The sequence below is a fragment of the Pleurodeles waltl genome, chromosome 5 (assembly GCF_031143425.1).
Source record: "Pleurodeles waltl isolate 20211129_DDA chromosome 5, aPleWal1.hap1.20221129, whole genome shotgun sequence".
In the NCBI taxonomy this organism is placed as follows: domain Eukaryota; kingdom Metazoa; phylum Chordata; class Amphibia; order Caudata; family Salamandridae; genus Pleurodeles; species Pleurodeles waltl.
In genome coordinates, this window is record NC_090444.1 from 515,895,736 (window position 1) to 515,911,082 (window position 15,347).

Genomic DNA, 15,347 nt, shown 5'->3' on the forward strand with positions numbered 1-15,347 from the left:
GGTGGTGGTGGAGTATAGTCCACAGATTGCTTCTGACCTGCTGTGGTCCTCGGACTTCCAGCGCCAAGGCAAACTCGAATATTTCCATGTTCTTGCTGCCCGTTCCTCAGCAGCAGTATTGTTTTACTCCACTTGTTGCATTCAGTCCACTTGGTTCCCTGAGCTTTATAAATTTGATCAAAAGAGTTCCCATACTCTATATTTAAAAAACAAAACAAAAAAAAATACCCTCCTGAACGGTTGAGTTGCCACAGATTGGATGGTCAGAAGAAGGGAATCCTTTCTGTGAACAGAAAGGCTGCTAAAGAAGAAACAAGCCTTCTCTCTAGGGTGCCTGCTACCTGAAAGAAAGGCAAATGTGTGCTATTGGCTAATTTGTAAATATGAAGACTGTTTGGGAGCCAGTATAGGCTTTAATTAATGGAATCAGGAATTTGTCTTTTTAAAGGAAACCTATAATAAGGCTTTGCACTAGGGACAATCGGCGCATCACTAAAAACATATCTTTTGAAAGCACTGTAAATATTTAAACACAATCTTATTGCAGTTTTGCGCCAGCCTGTACGCAACCGGTTTTAAACTAATCACTTACCGCCGACCAGGATTCAAATCAGTGTCCCCGGGTACTCCCAACGTTACCTGAAGTGACTGCATTAACCAACCAAACTGTCCTACCGTCAAAATCCATTTCCCATACATAAATTTAAGTTGCATTAATCTGTCATTTAAGGTGTAGGAGAAAGGATAACAAAATATTTGCAGACCACGTCTCTTATCCCGCCCCCACGCTTGCTGGTCCCGCCCTCATCCAACTCAGGATCACAGTTCCCATACCTTTTTTAATGCACTGTCGCCACTCTGTGCAACGTCCCTGAAGACTGCGTAATGTAGCTGCAGCCTTCCCTCCGATCAAGGTGACCTCTGCCTTTGAGCCTCCAGACATAAGGAACTTTAATTGAAACCTGTTAACTAGCGACCCCAGCTGTCAGAAGTGGGTAGTACACCACAGCTGGCTGAACACACATGCCCAGAAGTTCACATGGTTATTAAATCTGGCAGGATCTACTCGCCTTTATATTCTTCCAGTTCATACGGCTGAGATGAGTACTATTAAAACCATCAATTTATAGATCGAAGGAGCATCGCCAGAATTCGTTAGACCTGACAGGAGCTGAACATTTGGGCTAGAGGATAGCACTATAAGATTAAACACCCTTTTTTTTTTTTTGCACTTTTTCTGAGGCATGAACCCGACCCGAAGGGACTGTAGCCATTATGTCAGCACCAGTTACATCACACAAGGACACATTCATTTTTTTGTAGGTGGGGGAGATTTAGCGATTTGCCTGGAATCATAGGAGGTTTTGCCGATGCTGAGACTCGAACCTTGTTCCCCAGCTTCAAAGTAGGCAGCTCTCTCCCCTACCTCTTGTGTTACGGAAAATGAAAACACTCGTCAGAACCAGAAAATCTAGTTCCATTTCCCTAGTGACACTGTGCGACCTTAGCAATGCGAGATTCAGAAAGATAAAAGGAGAGAGGAGGCGTTGTTAGTGGTGGTGGTGGTAATAGTGTTAACGGTAGTCTATTGGTATGTACTGATTGCATGTCTAAAGAATTAAATGTGTAATGAGAGTGCATACGTTTTAGATGCAAAATAGTCCCGATTGTATTGCAGTGCAAGCATTTCAGGCGTAGGGGAATAATAGGACGTCCTGTGACAGAAAATCTCTCCTGGTGTATATTTATATTTTTGAAGAATCTGTAATAAAAGGTGTGTCATACCGTTAGAGCTGTGGGTAAGCACAACTAAAAAAGATACAGAGCAATTTAAGAAGCCCATGCAGCACATCAGTACGTAGATGCTGGACCAATCCACGCCTTCCCCATTTTAAGAATGCACCGGTTTGCTTGAAAGGTGTTCTCCGGGGGGTTTAATGAGGCTGTGTGTGTGTGTGTGTTTGAGAGGTATGGGGGGTGGGGGAGGGTAATCAGATTGAATAAACTCTGGTTTGGCAGAGTGGCATGTTCTGATTTCGTGTGTCCCTTGAAGTGGGTCCGTTTGTTATCCCTTCCGTGAGAGCAGCGAGGTACAAGAGGGCATCTTCTTTATCCCTGCCCCAGTCTGGGGTGGCATTGGCTGCATCTCCGAAGCAGACGTCGCTCCAGGCTGGTGCTTGCTGTGTGTGTCTGTGGCTCTGATTCAGCCGGTGTGAGCCAGCGGGCGGCCAGGGGTTAGTCACGTTCTGTGTGCGTTGTTCTGAGGCAGACGGAGGAAGCGGTCTGGACTGTGAGGAGCTCTGACGTAACGCGCGCGAATGAAGGCTACTTGTGAGTAAGCGTTGTGCAAGAGTGCCCCTTTTCGTTCACACAATAACCAGGTGGCGGTCCCAGCAGTGCCTGAAGTGGCCGGGTAGAGGGCAGGTCATCTCCCATTGTTTTTTTCTTAGAAAAACAAAATATATAATTTGCAGCTTAAACACAAACATAGATGTTGGCATTTTCCAAATCTCGTAGTCCCTTTTCACTTTTTTTGTGCGTGTGATTCTGACTAGTGACTCAATGTCTGGGTCAATGATAATATTTTACGGACACTAATGGTTCCCAGCCTTATTCTGTCCGGACAGTGTTTAAGAAAGCTGTGAAGAGCCGATTGTATAACACCGTTTTGTAGTGCATGCATGTATATATATTTTGGGGCGCATTCTACTTTACTTAGTTCATTATGGAATTCGTTTCATTGTGTCAGTTTGCTTATAGCCGCGGCAGAATCATAGAACCCCGATGCCTCCAGTAGGCTCCCGCCCCAACACCCGCCAAACGTAAACCGACAAAGTCTGATTGTTTTTGGCATTGGAATAATTGTATTTGTCCACCAGTCGCACCATCCACGCCGCATCCACGGAAAAGGACGAGGCCTGATCTGGGGGGCAGTTCAATACCTCCCAATGGATGCGGCGGTCGGAAGTGACGCATGTGGCCTCCCTCATAATTATTGCTCTCCCACCCTCTCGCCTTGTGAGAGGGCGGAAGTGCCAGGCCAGCAAATGTAGATGCAGCATACAGGGCTCGGGCCATTGCGGCCCCGGGTCCTAAATGCCGCAAACCCCTCCCCCCCCCCCCCCTCCCAATTGGGGAGGCGCTCTGTCATAAGGTTTGCTTTTCTCTGGATGCAGGCGTGTTATTTTAGGATTTCTTGCTTCCACGTACCTTAAAAATAGCTTTTCTGCAGATAGGCACATGGCAATCGTCAAATTAATAGAGAATCCTCACACTGCCAACGCACGTGTTGAAAATAAATGAAGAAGCAACCATGAGCAGGAAATTGCCCAATGCCCAAAGGAGCTGGAGACTTTGTTTTCAGATGATAAGGACTTTGTTGATGTACATGAACTCAGGAGCATTGACAGACTGGGATAACCTAAGCCCTGGGATTGGCCCAAGGTTTGATAGAAACTTCCTGTGACTATGCACACCTTGGCTTAAAGGGACTAACCGGTGACGGATGCCACAATAGGTCTCAACACCCAAGCGGAAGTCATCAAGCAAAGGAACATTCTGGAATGCTTATTGTTGGCTAGTAAAGAGAATTGTTTTTTCCCCCCTGTATACCAGATGGCACTTTTAAGTCAGTTTGCCATTGCTTATCAATACGTAATAATCGGCCTGCATTTTTTTTAAGTTTAGTAGCATAGAGAGTTTCTGTTGCTGAAAATGACATAGCCCCTGACACTATAAAATATTACTCTGCCTGCACACTGGGGCAAACAAGTGTCTGTGGCCTTTCACAAACTGTGTTGGTCAGCATTGTGCATAGACGCTAGAGCCCTACTTCTGGCCACCATGCTGAATCCTCCGGCTGAGCATCCTACTCACATGATCTCCTCTGCACAGCTGCTTCCAGGATGTCCTCTGATGTGTTTTCAGTGCAAAGGATTCCTGCTGGAGTGAGGGTGGAGTCAGCTTGTTGCAGGCTGAGTTTGCCTTCTCCATGGGTTCGAAGACATAGTAACGGATTGAAACAGATGTCAGGGAGAACGTGACGGAGTAAAATTAATTGTTAATCATTCTGTTAGGAACCCACCTGGGAGACTGGGTGTGGTAAAGGTTTTTTTTTGGTCTATGGCTTCCTGTCTAGGGGGACCCCCCCGAGGTAAACTAAAGATTCTTAAAAGTATCCCTGCCTCACCCTCAAGTAGTGTGAACTAAGCTTTAAGACTTACTTTGGGTGTGCACATGCCACAATAGTAAGAACAGTGAGTTAGTTAAAGCAGATAAGGTCCATAAAAGAAAACAAAAACATTAGCTATATGAAGAAGAGAAAATGCAGAAAATGGGTTGGACCATTTTCAGTGGATCTCAGTGGAACAATCATTATTAGAAGCTAATATTGAACTCCTAACATGGCACGGCTCGCTAACATCACCCGATCCGACAACCTGAACATCATCTCATACGCCCACGACACCCAGCTGATCCCCTCCCTCACCAAGGACTCCTCCAATACCTACCTTCATGAAGGTGTGAAGGCCATCGCCGAATGGATGAAGAGCAGCTGCCTCAAACTCAGTTCCAACAAGATGGAAGTCCTTATCTTTGGCTCCACCCCTCCGCATGGGATGACTCCTGGTGGCCTGCCACTATTGGAGCCGCTCCGACTCCCACCGACCACGCACCCAACTTAGGATTCATCTTGGACTCCTCATTATCCATGACCCAGCAAGTCAACGCCACCTCCTCCTCCTGCTTCAACACCCTCTACATACTCCGAAAGATCTACAAATGGATACCCACCGAAACCAGAAGAACAGTCACCCAAGCCCTCGTAAGTAGCATACTGGACTACGGCTGTGCCCTCTACGCAGAAACCACAACCAAACTCTAGAAGAGGCTGCAAGGCATTCAGAACGCCTCTGCACGCCTCATCCTGGACATCCCCCGTCAGTGCCACATCACAGACCATCTGAGAAGCCTGCACTGGCTCCCAGTCAACAAGAGAATCACCTTCAAACTCCTCACCCACGCTCACAAAGCGCTGCACAGCACCGTACCAGAACAGACGGCTCTCCTTCTATATCCCGACCTGGCATCTCTGCTCCGCCGACCTCGCATCCATCCCATGCGTCTGCAGAACTACACCGGCGGTAGATCATTCTTGCAGCTCGCCGCCAAAACGTGGAACACTCTTCCCACCCACCTGCGCCGGACCAATGACCTCCTTACCTTCAGGAAACTTCTCAAGACCTGGCTGCTCGAGCAGTAGCAGCGGCTGAATAGGATGTTTACAACCCTGGCAGGGATCTATGCCAGTGGTTCCCAACCTGTGCTCTGGGGACCCCTGGGGGTCCACTAAGTCTACTCAAGGGGTCCGCGACTGTTTAGAAAATTAAATAATATTAACTGATAAGGTCTCCAGCTTTCAGTGACTCGGTGGGGGGGCCAAGAGAAGGCACTGTGCTTTTTCTATATTCATGTCCGTATAGATGGGTAAAAGAGAGCTCTCCTTTTCTCCCTGGTCCGAGCATAGCGCTTCCTCTCAGCAGCCAAAGCAGCACTGGAAAATCACTGCATGCAAATGTTATGCACCAGAAAGAGTGAATAAATACCCTATGTGCTTGTCAATGATTTCCTTTAAAAAAAAAAAAAAAAAAAAAGGATGGACCTAGACAGGCCGCAAGCAGATTTTTGGTGGGATGCAAAAGTCTAAGCAATGAATAAAGATGCATTTAAGTTCTGTGTTTATCTTGTCACATTTGCTATGCTTCAAAGACAGAGGTCAAATGTCAGGCTATGTCCTCTAAGAACATTCCTGCTTATTTTTGTAGCCTTGTGAATGATGTTTACAAACTGCCCTCGCTTTGCAGTCAGAGAAAGAAAATTAAAGTGAATTATGTGACAAAATTGCTAGGGTACAGGGAGTGTGAAACGAAAGGGTGAATGATGTCATTTATGTAACTCCCAATAAAATGTAAATATCTGTAAATGAACTGTATGCAGTTAGCAGGTAAGAAATCAGAAAGGAAGCTCATTTTTTGTAAATCTAAAGTGTGATGGAAACAGAAATCTTAATAGGAGCAAACCAAATCAAGACACTTTACTTGGTGATGCATAAATGATAAATATTTACTGAAACCTGATTTCTACACATTATTATCTGTGAGTTATATATTTTAAATCAGTACAGCCGTATGTCTGTGCGAATTTAGTGCCCATTTAAATGGAACTTTGCTGTCTGTGAATGACAGTGATACCACACAGTGCGTTAACTAGGGCTGGTGCTAGGCATGGGTAATGTGGGCAGCTCCAGAGCCCCACACTCAACCCACCAACATGGGTCCCCACCCAAGTATGCCACCGCCAGGCCATGACATACTGGTCCAGTTGTGCCCCCTGCTCATATAATTGAGAGCAAGCATTCTCGTTGCAATTGTAACCATCGAATGGGGTGGCCTTCTACCCTGGGCCTGGCTGCTGTGGTTTAGGGAGGAGGGGATTTTCTTATGCCCCAGTTCCAAGGGGACACATTTTGCAGGTTTATCCTGCAACCAGGCCTCCTGTCCTGCTGCCCATTCAGAGGCACCATGGGACCCCTGTTGTCCCCCAGTTTAGTGTCAGGGCAGTTTTAAATCTTTCTGACAGGCAGCTCTCCCACCTTCACGAGCTGTAAATGAGTTGCTTGCAGGTGGGTGGGGGAGAGAGGAGCTGTGGCCCAGGAGATGTCTGCACAAAGCAGCTTCAGGAGCAGGCTCCTCTATAAAGATGCCAACAGCCCTGAATGTCACCTATTATCCACATTAGAGGGGCCTCGCGCTGTCTCTTTCTGCCCGGGGCCCCATAAATCCTAGAACCAGCCCTGGCTTTAGTTACATAAAACAAATCCTGCCTCATATCTAGTAAACCCAGGTGGGTCACGAAAGTTTGTTGTGATAACAATTGGGTCGTGGTTTTAAGACGTTTGGGTAGCACTGGCCAAGGCTGTATTTTGGCTCGAACTCCTTGGTTTCTAAACCTGCCCCACGATGCCAGCGCTCTCTTTACTCCCCCGCACTCCGCCCATCGCGCCTTCCCGCTGGTAAATTCTCGTGAACGGTGATGTGATGAAGAGCCGCGCAGAATCCCTTTTCTTTGCTTAATTATGAAGCAAGTGCTGTGGGCGCGTTGCAACCGCTTGTCCTTCAGCACCAACATCACAAACAGCACTTTAGCTGTCAGGGTGAGGCGTTGGTGTGCACCGCGGCCGCAGGCCAGAGGCAGTCCCGTTCAACCTTCACGGCCGCGCCACAATTCAAAGGAGCAGGTGCATTATGTATACATTTGCTATTATCTAGCGCCGACATGCCTTTTATTGTTAGTGCTGAGATGCGTTTCAGTCACGGCACATACATTGTACGCTACAGCCGGCACTTCTCAGAATCTGAAACAGAGTACCTGCACTTCTATTTTTCTATTTCAATCACTGATTTATAGAAAATTATGTTTTTCAGCCCACAAAACCTAAGCTTTTTCATCCACATTTTTAAATCCGTGAAATTCTCTGTTAGCAAAAGTTTGGACGAATGCAAGGAAGTAGCAGTGCGTGGCCATACCACTGTAGAGGCCTCGGACTCTACTTTGTAACTTGATGGCACCCCTTTGGTATGTTTTTGCTTCACTCCTGTTTGTTAGTAGTAAGTCACGGTTTTAGCATGGGCGTCGTTTACGGGTCGCCAGGGGTCTTGGCTGCGACCCCTGACTTGCCCTTTGCTGCCCCTGGCCCTGCCATTGCGACCCCTGCCTCAGAGGTGGCAGATTTAGTGACAGGAACACAGGACGTCCCTATCAGCGTCAGTTGGGGCTCCACTCCTTTTGTTTTCTGTCAATTTTAATAATGTAATATTATATTATTCACTATTAGTGTAATGAAAATGGAATATGCCCTTCAGTGGCAGCTGAGTGCGTTTGTATGAGAGATAATGTAATGTAAATATGTGTAAGTATGTGTGTGTGAGTGAAAGTAGAGGTCAAAGGGCGCGTGATATCAATTTCGCTGCCCCTGTATTTCGGTGTATTTATGTCCATGGGTTTTAGGTGCCTTGTCCCTACCGCAGAATGCGTTTTGCTACAAAAGGCTCATCTTTCCTGAGAGCCGGCGCGCCGTAAGTCTTGTCAGTTTATGGTTCACGTACACTGGGGAGGAGTGTGCCCCTGGGGTCTGTAAGCTCACCTTTTGTTGGTGGAGTGTCAGTGTTACGCATATTTCACCCAAGGCATCACACACATGGGCGCCCCTCGAATAGGAGGATGTTTCTTTGTTGCCTGGTTGTAGCCAAGTCAAGATGGCGGAGGTTTGTACAACTTGTCCAAAAACATCAGATTTGAGGTACAGCAGTCCTGCTCAGTTGTCAGGCTGTCATTGCATTCTGATTGTGTACCTAATGGTCTCACGCGACTGCAGTGCTGTGCTCCGTAGAAATATTGGAGTTACCCTTAACATGGGCAGCGGCCTTCCTTTGGGAGCCGAGTTTGTACTTCGTAAAGTCACTCACAGTCGCGTGGTTTACTTAGTCTGGGGCCTTTTGACCTCCTGCAGGAAGCCTGGACCTTCACGTTAATGGAGGATGTCTAGCGCAGGTGCCCTCCCTCCTTCTAGGCACCCCCCTCCAACAGCATTGATAAAAGTAACTTGTATGTAGTGCATTATACCGCAGTTTTTTCGCTTTGAAGCGCTGTTAATACCAGGCGTCACTGTTAACCCGTCAATAGTATTCGTGCTAACAATCTTGGAAGTTGATTAAATAAGATTTGTAAGTAAAGCGTCACCGGTTGGCTTCTAGGCGCTTTGTAGCTGAAGATGAGGTTAGAGGTGGTAGGTCGCCAGTTGAGGGCGCTGCTACATTTGGGGTGCCTGTACTGAACCAAACCCCACCCCTCTCCCCCAAACCTTTGGACTGGCAGCCAATTCCGTGGATGAAGAGAGGGGTTAGTGTTTCACAACAAACAGTTGAGTTGGATTAGGGGCGAGTTGTGTGTTTTCTCTGTGGCGGCGCTGGATGGGTTTGGGCCGCGTCCACAGCGGTGGAAAGCTGCTGACACATCAGGGGAGACAACGGGGCCGGCGTGCGCGGGGCTTTGTTTGGTGTGAGGGGCGGGGGGAGGGAGAGCCCTGGTGCCGGAGGGAAGCAGCGAGAAGGGAGGGCGAGCGGTGACAGCGCTGCTGGAGCGGGGGGCTAGCGGCTTCCTGCGGGCCCTGGCCCGGTGCCACCATCCCCCCCGCCGGGGAACAGCTGCGCCTAGCACGGGGCAGGGGCGGCCCCTCCACCGCTCTCCGACCCCTCCACCGCTCGCAGCTCCTCCACCGCTCTCCGCGCGGGATGTTCTGCCTGAGAGGTGAGTGCTTCCCAACACTTTCTGTGAGGTGCCCCCTCCTGCAGGGCGGGCAGTGCCAGGGGGCCGCGGTGTAAAGTTGGCGAGACTGCGCCTTCGGCTTTTGGGAGACTGCAGACCCGAGTGTATAGCGCCGTTCGCTGAACTGAATGGCCACAAGGCGCTTTAAGGAGGTATTGTATGGAGGATTCCTAAAAGGCGGTTTTGGATTGTTTTTTTCTGACTTAGTCACGGTTAGTCTGGGTTCCGTTGCCTTTATGTCGCCAGGGTTTTTGTGGTGTGTTTGCTTGCGTTTGTTTATCCTTTTGTGTTTGTTGTTAAGGTGCTGACTCGCCACCGTCCTCTGCTACCACGGCGCTGCCCCTGCACACGTGTTCCGAGGGCGAGGGCGAGGGACTTTAGGACTAGGTGGGCGAGCCAACACATGAACAAGGAGAACTGAGCCAAGGGTCTGTCTCGGATCCTAGAGTCCGTGCACGAGCCGAACCCTGATCATATTTGTTATGTAAATCATACAAAACAGGATATACATAGGATAAAGCCTCCTCAAAATTAAAAAAAAAAAAAAGTGAATTTCTTTAACATGTGTAAGATTTGACTTTAATAGGGTACGTTATAGCACTGCACTGAGAAGTACTTTTGTACAACCGGTATTCTGAGCTTACATATTTGAAATAACTTTTATGCCCGATATTTAAGAAAATATTCTTGGCGAAATAAAATATTAGCCTAAGATCACACGTTCTAATCAAAGAAATGCGCTTTATCCAGGTTTTCTGCTTTCACTTTGGACAAATCCGCCAGTTAAAGGATATCTACCTAACTTTCCATAAGGCTTTGTTTTTGTGTATTAGTGCTGTTTTCAAAATATACCACAAACTATAACCGGAGGTATCGGAGCACTTTCCACGAGCCCCAGTTACATCACACAAGGTCATATGTGTAGTTTTGTCAGCACAGGAGATACCGTGATTTGTCCAGAATCGCAGGATGTTGAGCTGTCGCTGGGACTTGAGACCGATTCCCCAGTTCCAGAGTCAGCACCTCCACAGTAATGCCCCATCCTGAGTAGAGGGAAGGAGGCAGGCAGAAGCCACATGCAAGCCCGGCCCGTTATGAGCACTTTAGGCTCAAGCTTTCTGTGACTCATCCATCAAAGTGTGGTGGGGATGGGGAGAAGTGAGAGAACCATTCTCCCCCCAGAAAGAGAACTGCTCACGGAGGCTGCCGCGGGTGCAGAGCACACCCTATTTGATTTTAGTCAATTCAGAAGCCACTGTAGCTGTTGGCAAAACACATCCAGGGCAGTGTTGGGGAAAACAGATGGCAGATTCCACCTTGTGACCTGCTAGAGTTTCAGGAGGGTAGGATATTATTTCTATTTTTCTGTTTAATTTCTAATTATAACAGGGCATAACAGTTGGCAATACCTTACTTAAAAAGGGGAACGTTCTCTGTTACAAACAAGTAGGCACCAACCAAATGGATGGTAAGCGCTATATACATTTAATACAATTGGAAAAGCCAACGGGTGTGGCTTGAGTGTGCTAAAGCATGTTAACATAGGGAATCGCAAAAGCAGTTCACATGTGTTGCATGCATGAATTTCGTTTACAGTTTTAAAGCTAGTCCCTTGGGCTCTCCAGGTGCTGGGAAGAAAGCTGGGAAACAAAAGAAAATATTTTCTGTATAGAATGTACATAGGGGATAAATAACTGAATGTAACAGTGTGATGATTCAGTGTACTTTTCAGATGTAAAACAGTCCCTCATGCACTCTAATGGAAGTACTTCCGGGAAGATGGAATGATATGCAAGCTAGTGATTAGCATGAGGTGAGAGATTGACACCATGGGTGAGCCAAACCCACTTTTGTGTTTATTTTAAATAATTGGCAACAATGGTTCTAGCAGATAGCTACACTGTCGAGCCAGGCCTAAAAAGGACGTGATTCTGCCAAAATACAACATGGCTCAGCTTCCAAAAACGATAGGCTGTTTAAAAAAAACAAAAAAAACACACACACTCTCTCTCTCTCTCTCTCTCTCTCTCTCTCTCTCTCTCTCTCTCTCTCAAAAAACAAAGGTTAAAGGGACATTATAGTTAGGTTATGAATTTACTCTTACAAAACCATAGAAATTCAGCAGATTTCTTTTAAGTATCCATAACTCGCGCCGTAAGGTAACTATAACTTGCGCCCTTGTCATGCACAGTTTTCTTATCAATAATTTTATTGCAAATGTTGCAGTGATAATATCAAAGATGCCGTACAAGATCTCATTAATGATATATGTGGAGTAATTAGCTGTGCAAAGGCGAATGCACAAGTTATAGTAACCTTAGGGCATGAGAGGGTAGAAGTTGAACTGGCCAGCGCAACAGCAGAATGGTGCCAAGGCCAGGGCCACAGAGACCCCGGATCCTAGATGCAGGACCACTTCGATGGGGGACCAGGCTGACATTTGGTAAGAAATTGGTAGCTGCTTTCCCTGACACTCTACCTTGGTTCATGAGGAAAGGCCTCCTTACTGGTCAGAGCAGCTGCATGTACCTGATGACCAGGCATTTCTGTCCTTGCCTCAGGATCCCAGTTAACTTGTGCTGAACAGTTTTGCCGGGTTTGGACAGGGGCTGATACCAGTGAAGCAGGGAACCCGGGGGTGGCCCTCGTTGGGTGCGCGTTTATCATATGAAATACCCGTCAGTCATATATATCAATCCAGGCTGTACAGTTGTTTTAAGCCGGTTCTAGGTAGCACACTGAGTCTGCCTTTTTTTTAAAATTATAATTCGTGTACTTGTAGTTCATAGTTTATAATCAGAAAAAGCAAAACTACAATGAACTAAACTACTGAAGTACAAACAGCAAAACTACTTGCCCCCACCAAGGCAAATTGAGACAGGTGATCAAATGGTGTTCCCCAAAGAGGAACAGTGTGTGTTACCCCATTAGACAACATGCGGCATATACTTTTTTTCATTAGATTCATTTTTCCTTCATTTGTTTGTTGGGCTATTTGAGTCCACTCCATTTCAGTATAGGCGGGCAGGATGTCCCATCTTTGGAAGGGCACAGGGTAGGAAAGAGTGTGGTTAGGCTGCTGCAGCCTCCCTGAGCCCAATCTTACTCAGACCAATCTCAAAAGGTTCTGCCCTCATCATAAACGAGGCAGGAAGCTGTATATGTTTGCTTAACGTTGAAGGTCCTAACCATCGCACACAAAGTGCTCCACAACATTGGACCCAACCTCATCAACCACAGACTCTTCTTCCACCAACCCGCAAGGAAGCTCTGATCAACATCTCTCGCCCAAGTCACAAGAATACGACGCACCGCAGCAGAAGATGCACCTTAACCCATTTCGCCGGCAAAGATATGGAACGATCCCCCCACCCCTCACTTGCAGACCACACACACCCTCATCGACTTCAGGAGAAAGCTCAAAACCTGGCTGTTTGAGGAATAGCTACCAACTGCAGCAACAGTTTCCTAGTGCCTGGATACTCCCTGGGGTGATAAGCCGTGCTTTATAAAACTAAAGATTGATTGATTGAAGTGGCCTCTTTCAGACTGTGCTTGCAGGCTATGCAGACAGGAAGTCCCTCCTTGAGAATTATTTCCGGAAGTGGCTAAGAGTACATACTGAGGTGATACTGTCCAACCTTTCCTGCTCAGGAGGTGTAGGTATGATGTCTTTCCCTGAGGTTTGTGGCAGCAAGTATCTAAGGAGGTGTGTGTGGTCTTTGTTTAGCCGATTTCAGACTGTTAAGGTGCAGAACGTGCAGACAGGCAGCCAAGGCCTACTAACAAAACCCTTTTAGGTATTGCCTACACATCGCATATCCTGAGCTGCATGATGTATTGTTTACAAGTAAGTGGACTAACATCCCACCCACAGCATACAATTAGTCTTATTGCTGTCACTCTTGTTTGCAGTCTTTCGATTGCTTAGCTACTGTAGACTTCCCACCATTCTTGTGTTAGCTCCTCCCTGGAGCACGGACCAAGTACTTGTGTTCTTTTTCATCTTTGTTCTTCCTCGTCTTTTTGCAACACGCTGTTTTTTTATTTATTTTGGAAGCATTTCAGTATTATTCCTGGACATGCAGTGCGCTTTCCTGCTTTTAACACCAGTATACTGCTTATTTATATTGCTTTCACCCTATCTGCTCTCGATATTGATGCTTTAATCACACACACAACTGTACTATTCTACGCAACTCAACTCTGCTACTCCACTGTATGCCACTCTACACAACACCACTCACTGTATGCCACCCCAGTCATCACTCTACGCCACTCAGTGTCACTCTATGCCATGCTCCTCCACTCTGCTCTGTCACTTGACTGTACACCACTCTACTCCACTGCACCCTACGCCACTCCACCCCAGGCCACTCTGCTGAATGCCACTCTAGTCCACTAAGTGCCACTCTACAGCACTCAATGCCAATCCACTCTGTAACTCTTCGCCACTCTAGGGTAATCTACTCTACACCACTCTGCTCCATGCTATGTCACTCTATGCCACTACACTGCTCTACTCTACTTTATTCCCCTATATTCAACGCCAATCTACACCACTCCACTCTGTGCCACACTACTCTATGCCACTCTCTTCCACACCACTCTGTGCCACTCTGTGGCACTCAACCACTCCGCTCTATGCCACTCCACTTTACTCTGCTCTACTCTAAGTCACTCCACACCACTCCTTTCCATGCTACTCCCCTCTACGCCATTCTACTCCATGCCATTCCACTCTATGCCTCTCCACTCTGTTGTACCCCACTCTATAGCAGTCTCTTCTACGCCACTCTACTCTACTCTGTGCCACTGTACGTCATTCTACTCTGCGTCACTGTATGTCATTTTACTCTGCGTTACTTTGTCATTTTACTCCACGTCACTGTACGCCATGCCACTCCACTCTATGCCCTTCCACACTACTCTACTCTGCCATTCAACCCCAACGCCTCTCCACACTGCACCACTCTGCTCTACACCATTTCACACTACAATACTCTACTCCACTCTCCTCTATGCCACCCTTCTGTCCACCATGCCACTAACTTCTAGCCATACAGAAAAGCAGCCACGCTGCTGTACAACATGGCTAAATGACACTGGCAAAGCCAATAGCTCTCACCTATTGCCTTTGCCAGTGCTTGTTTAGGGCTAGAGTTTCTCCCTAATATCTGGGTGCGATAGCTGCTTTCTGGCCTGCCAGCAGTTGGGCCGCATGTTCCTTTGCCTGTCTGAGGAACAGCTATTGGATCAAGAAATGTTTGAAGCCTAGCACCGGAGGAATTTTCTGGCCTCAGAGAGACATCTGTGGTATGTGCATGTTAGGAGGTGCTTTTTTTGTTTTTTGAATGAGAGCTTAGTTTTCTTAATTCCAGGCATGCACACCAGTTGTCTCACGTTTGCTGGTCAAGGAGCCCCATGCTTTGAATTCCTCCTTTGGCACAGGATCAGTGTGCAGAATTAAAAGCAGATTTTTATAAAATCAGTTTTTTTTAACTACTGCTTTCTCAGAGGCAAATCGGTCTAAACCCAGTGTTTGCCTGCCCCCTCGCCCGTAGAACAGTGAGCAGAGGACTAGTGTGGGGCATTGTGCTCACATCTCAGAGGGTCTGAGATTCCTCACATGTTCTACGCAGCAGGGCCTAGAGCCAGGAATAGACCGAGAAACGCAGCCTGTTGGGAGACACGTCAAACTGCATCTTAAAGTTAGAATTCATATGAGGATGAAATTACCTTCAGACGCACTGTGAAAAATATTGGACATCAAGACTACTGGGACCCTCAGATGATTCCTTTTAATTGAATCAGATGCTTGAAGAACTTGTTAGGTTGACAATATGAGTTTGTTTCATTGTTTGTGATTCTTAGTGAAATAACTAAGGGTCTGGTAGGAACTCTTTGTTCATGCTGTTTGGTTTGGAAAAAGTTAACTTGATAGACATATCACTAGGCCCGGT

The 15,347-nt window shown here is 47.0% G+C and overlaps 1 protein-coding gene across 7 annotated transcripts in view; it reads left to right on the top strand.

Moving 5' to 3' along the window:
- NHSL1 (NHS like 1) overlaps positions 1–15,347 on the top strand; it is a 409,363-nt gene that overhangs the window by 237,550 nt on the left and 156,466 nt on the right. Inside the window, exon 1 of one of the 7 annotated variants that reach the window (XM_069234330.1) lies at positions 9,112–9,366. The exons of the other annotated variants lie outside the window; for them this stretch is intronic. Within the exon in view, the coding sequence (XP_069090431.1) occupies positions 9,351–9,366 (16 nt within the window). The 5' untranslated portion in view covers positions 9,112–9,350. Of the gene's footprint in view, positions 1–9,111; positions 9,367–15,347 lie in introns of those variants that run through there. 7 annotated transcript variants of the gene reach the window in all.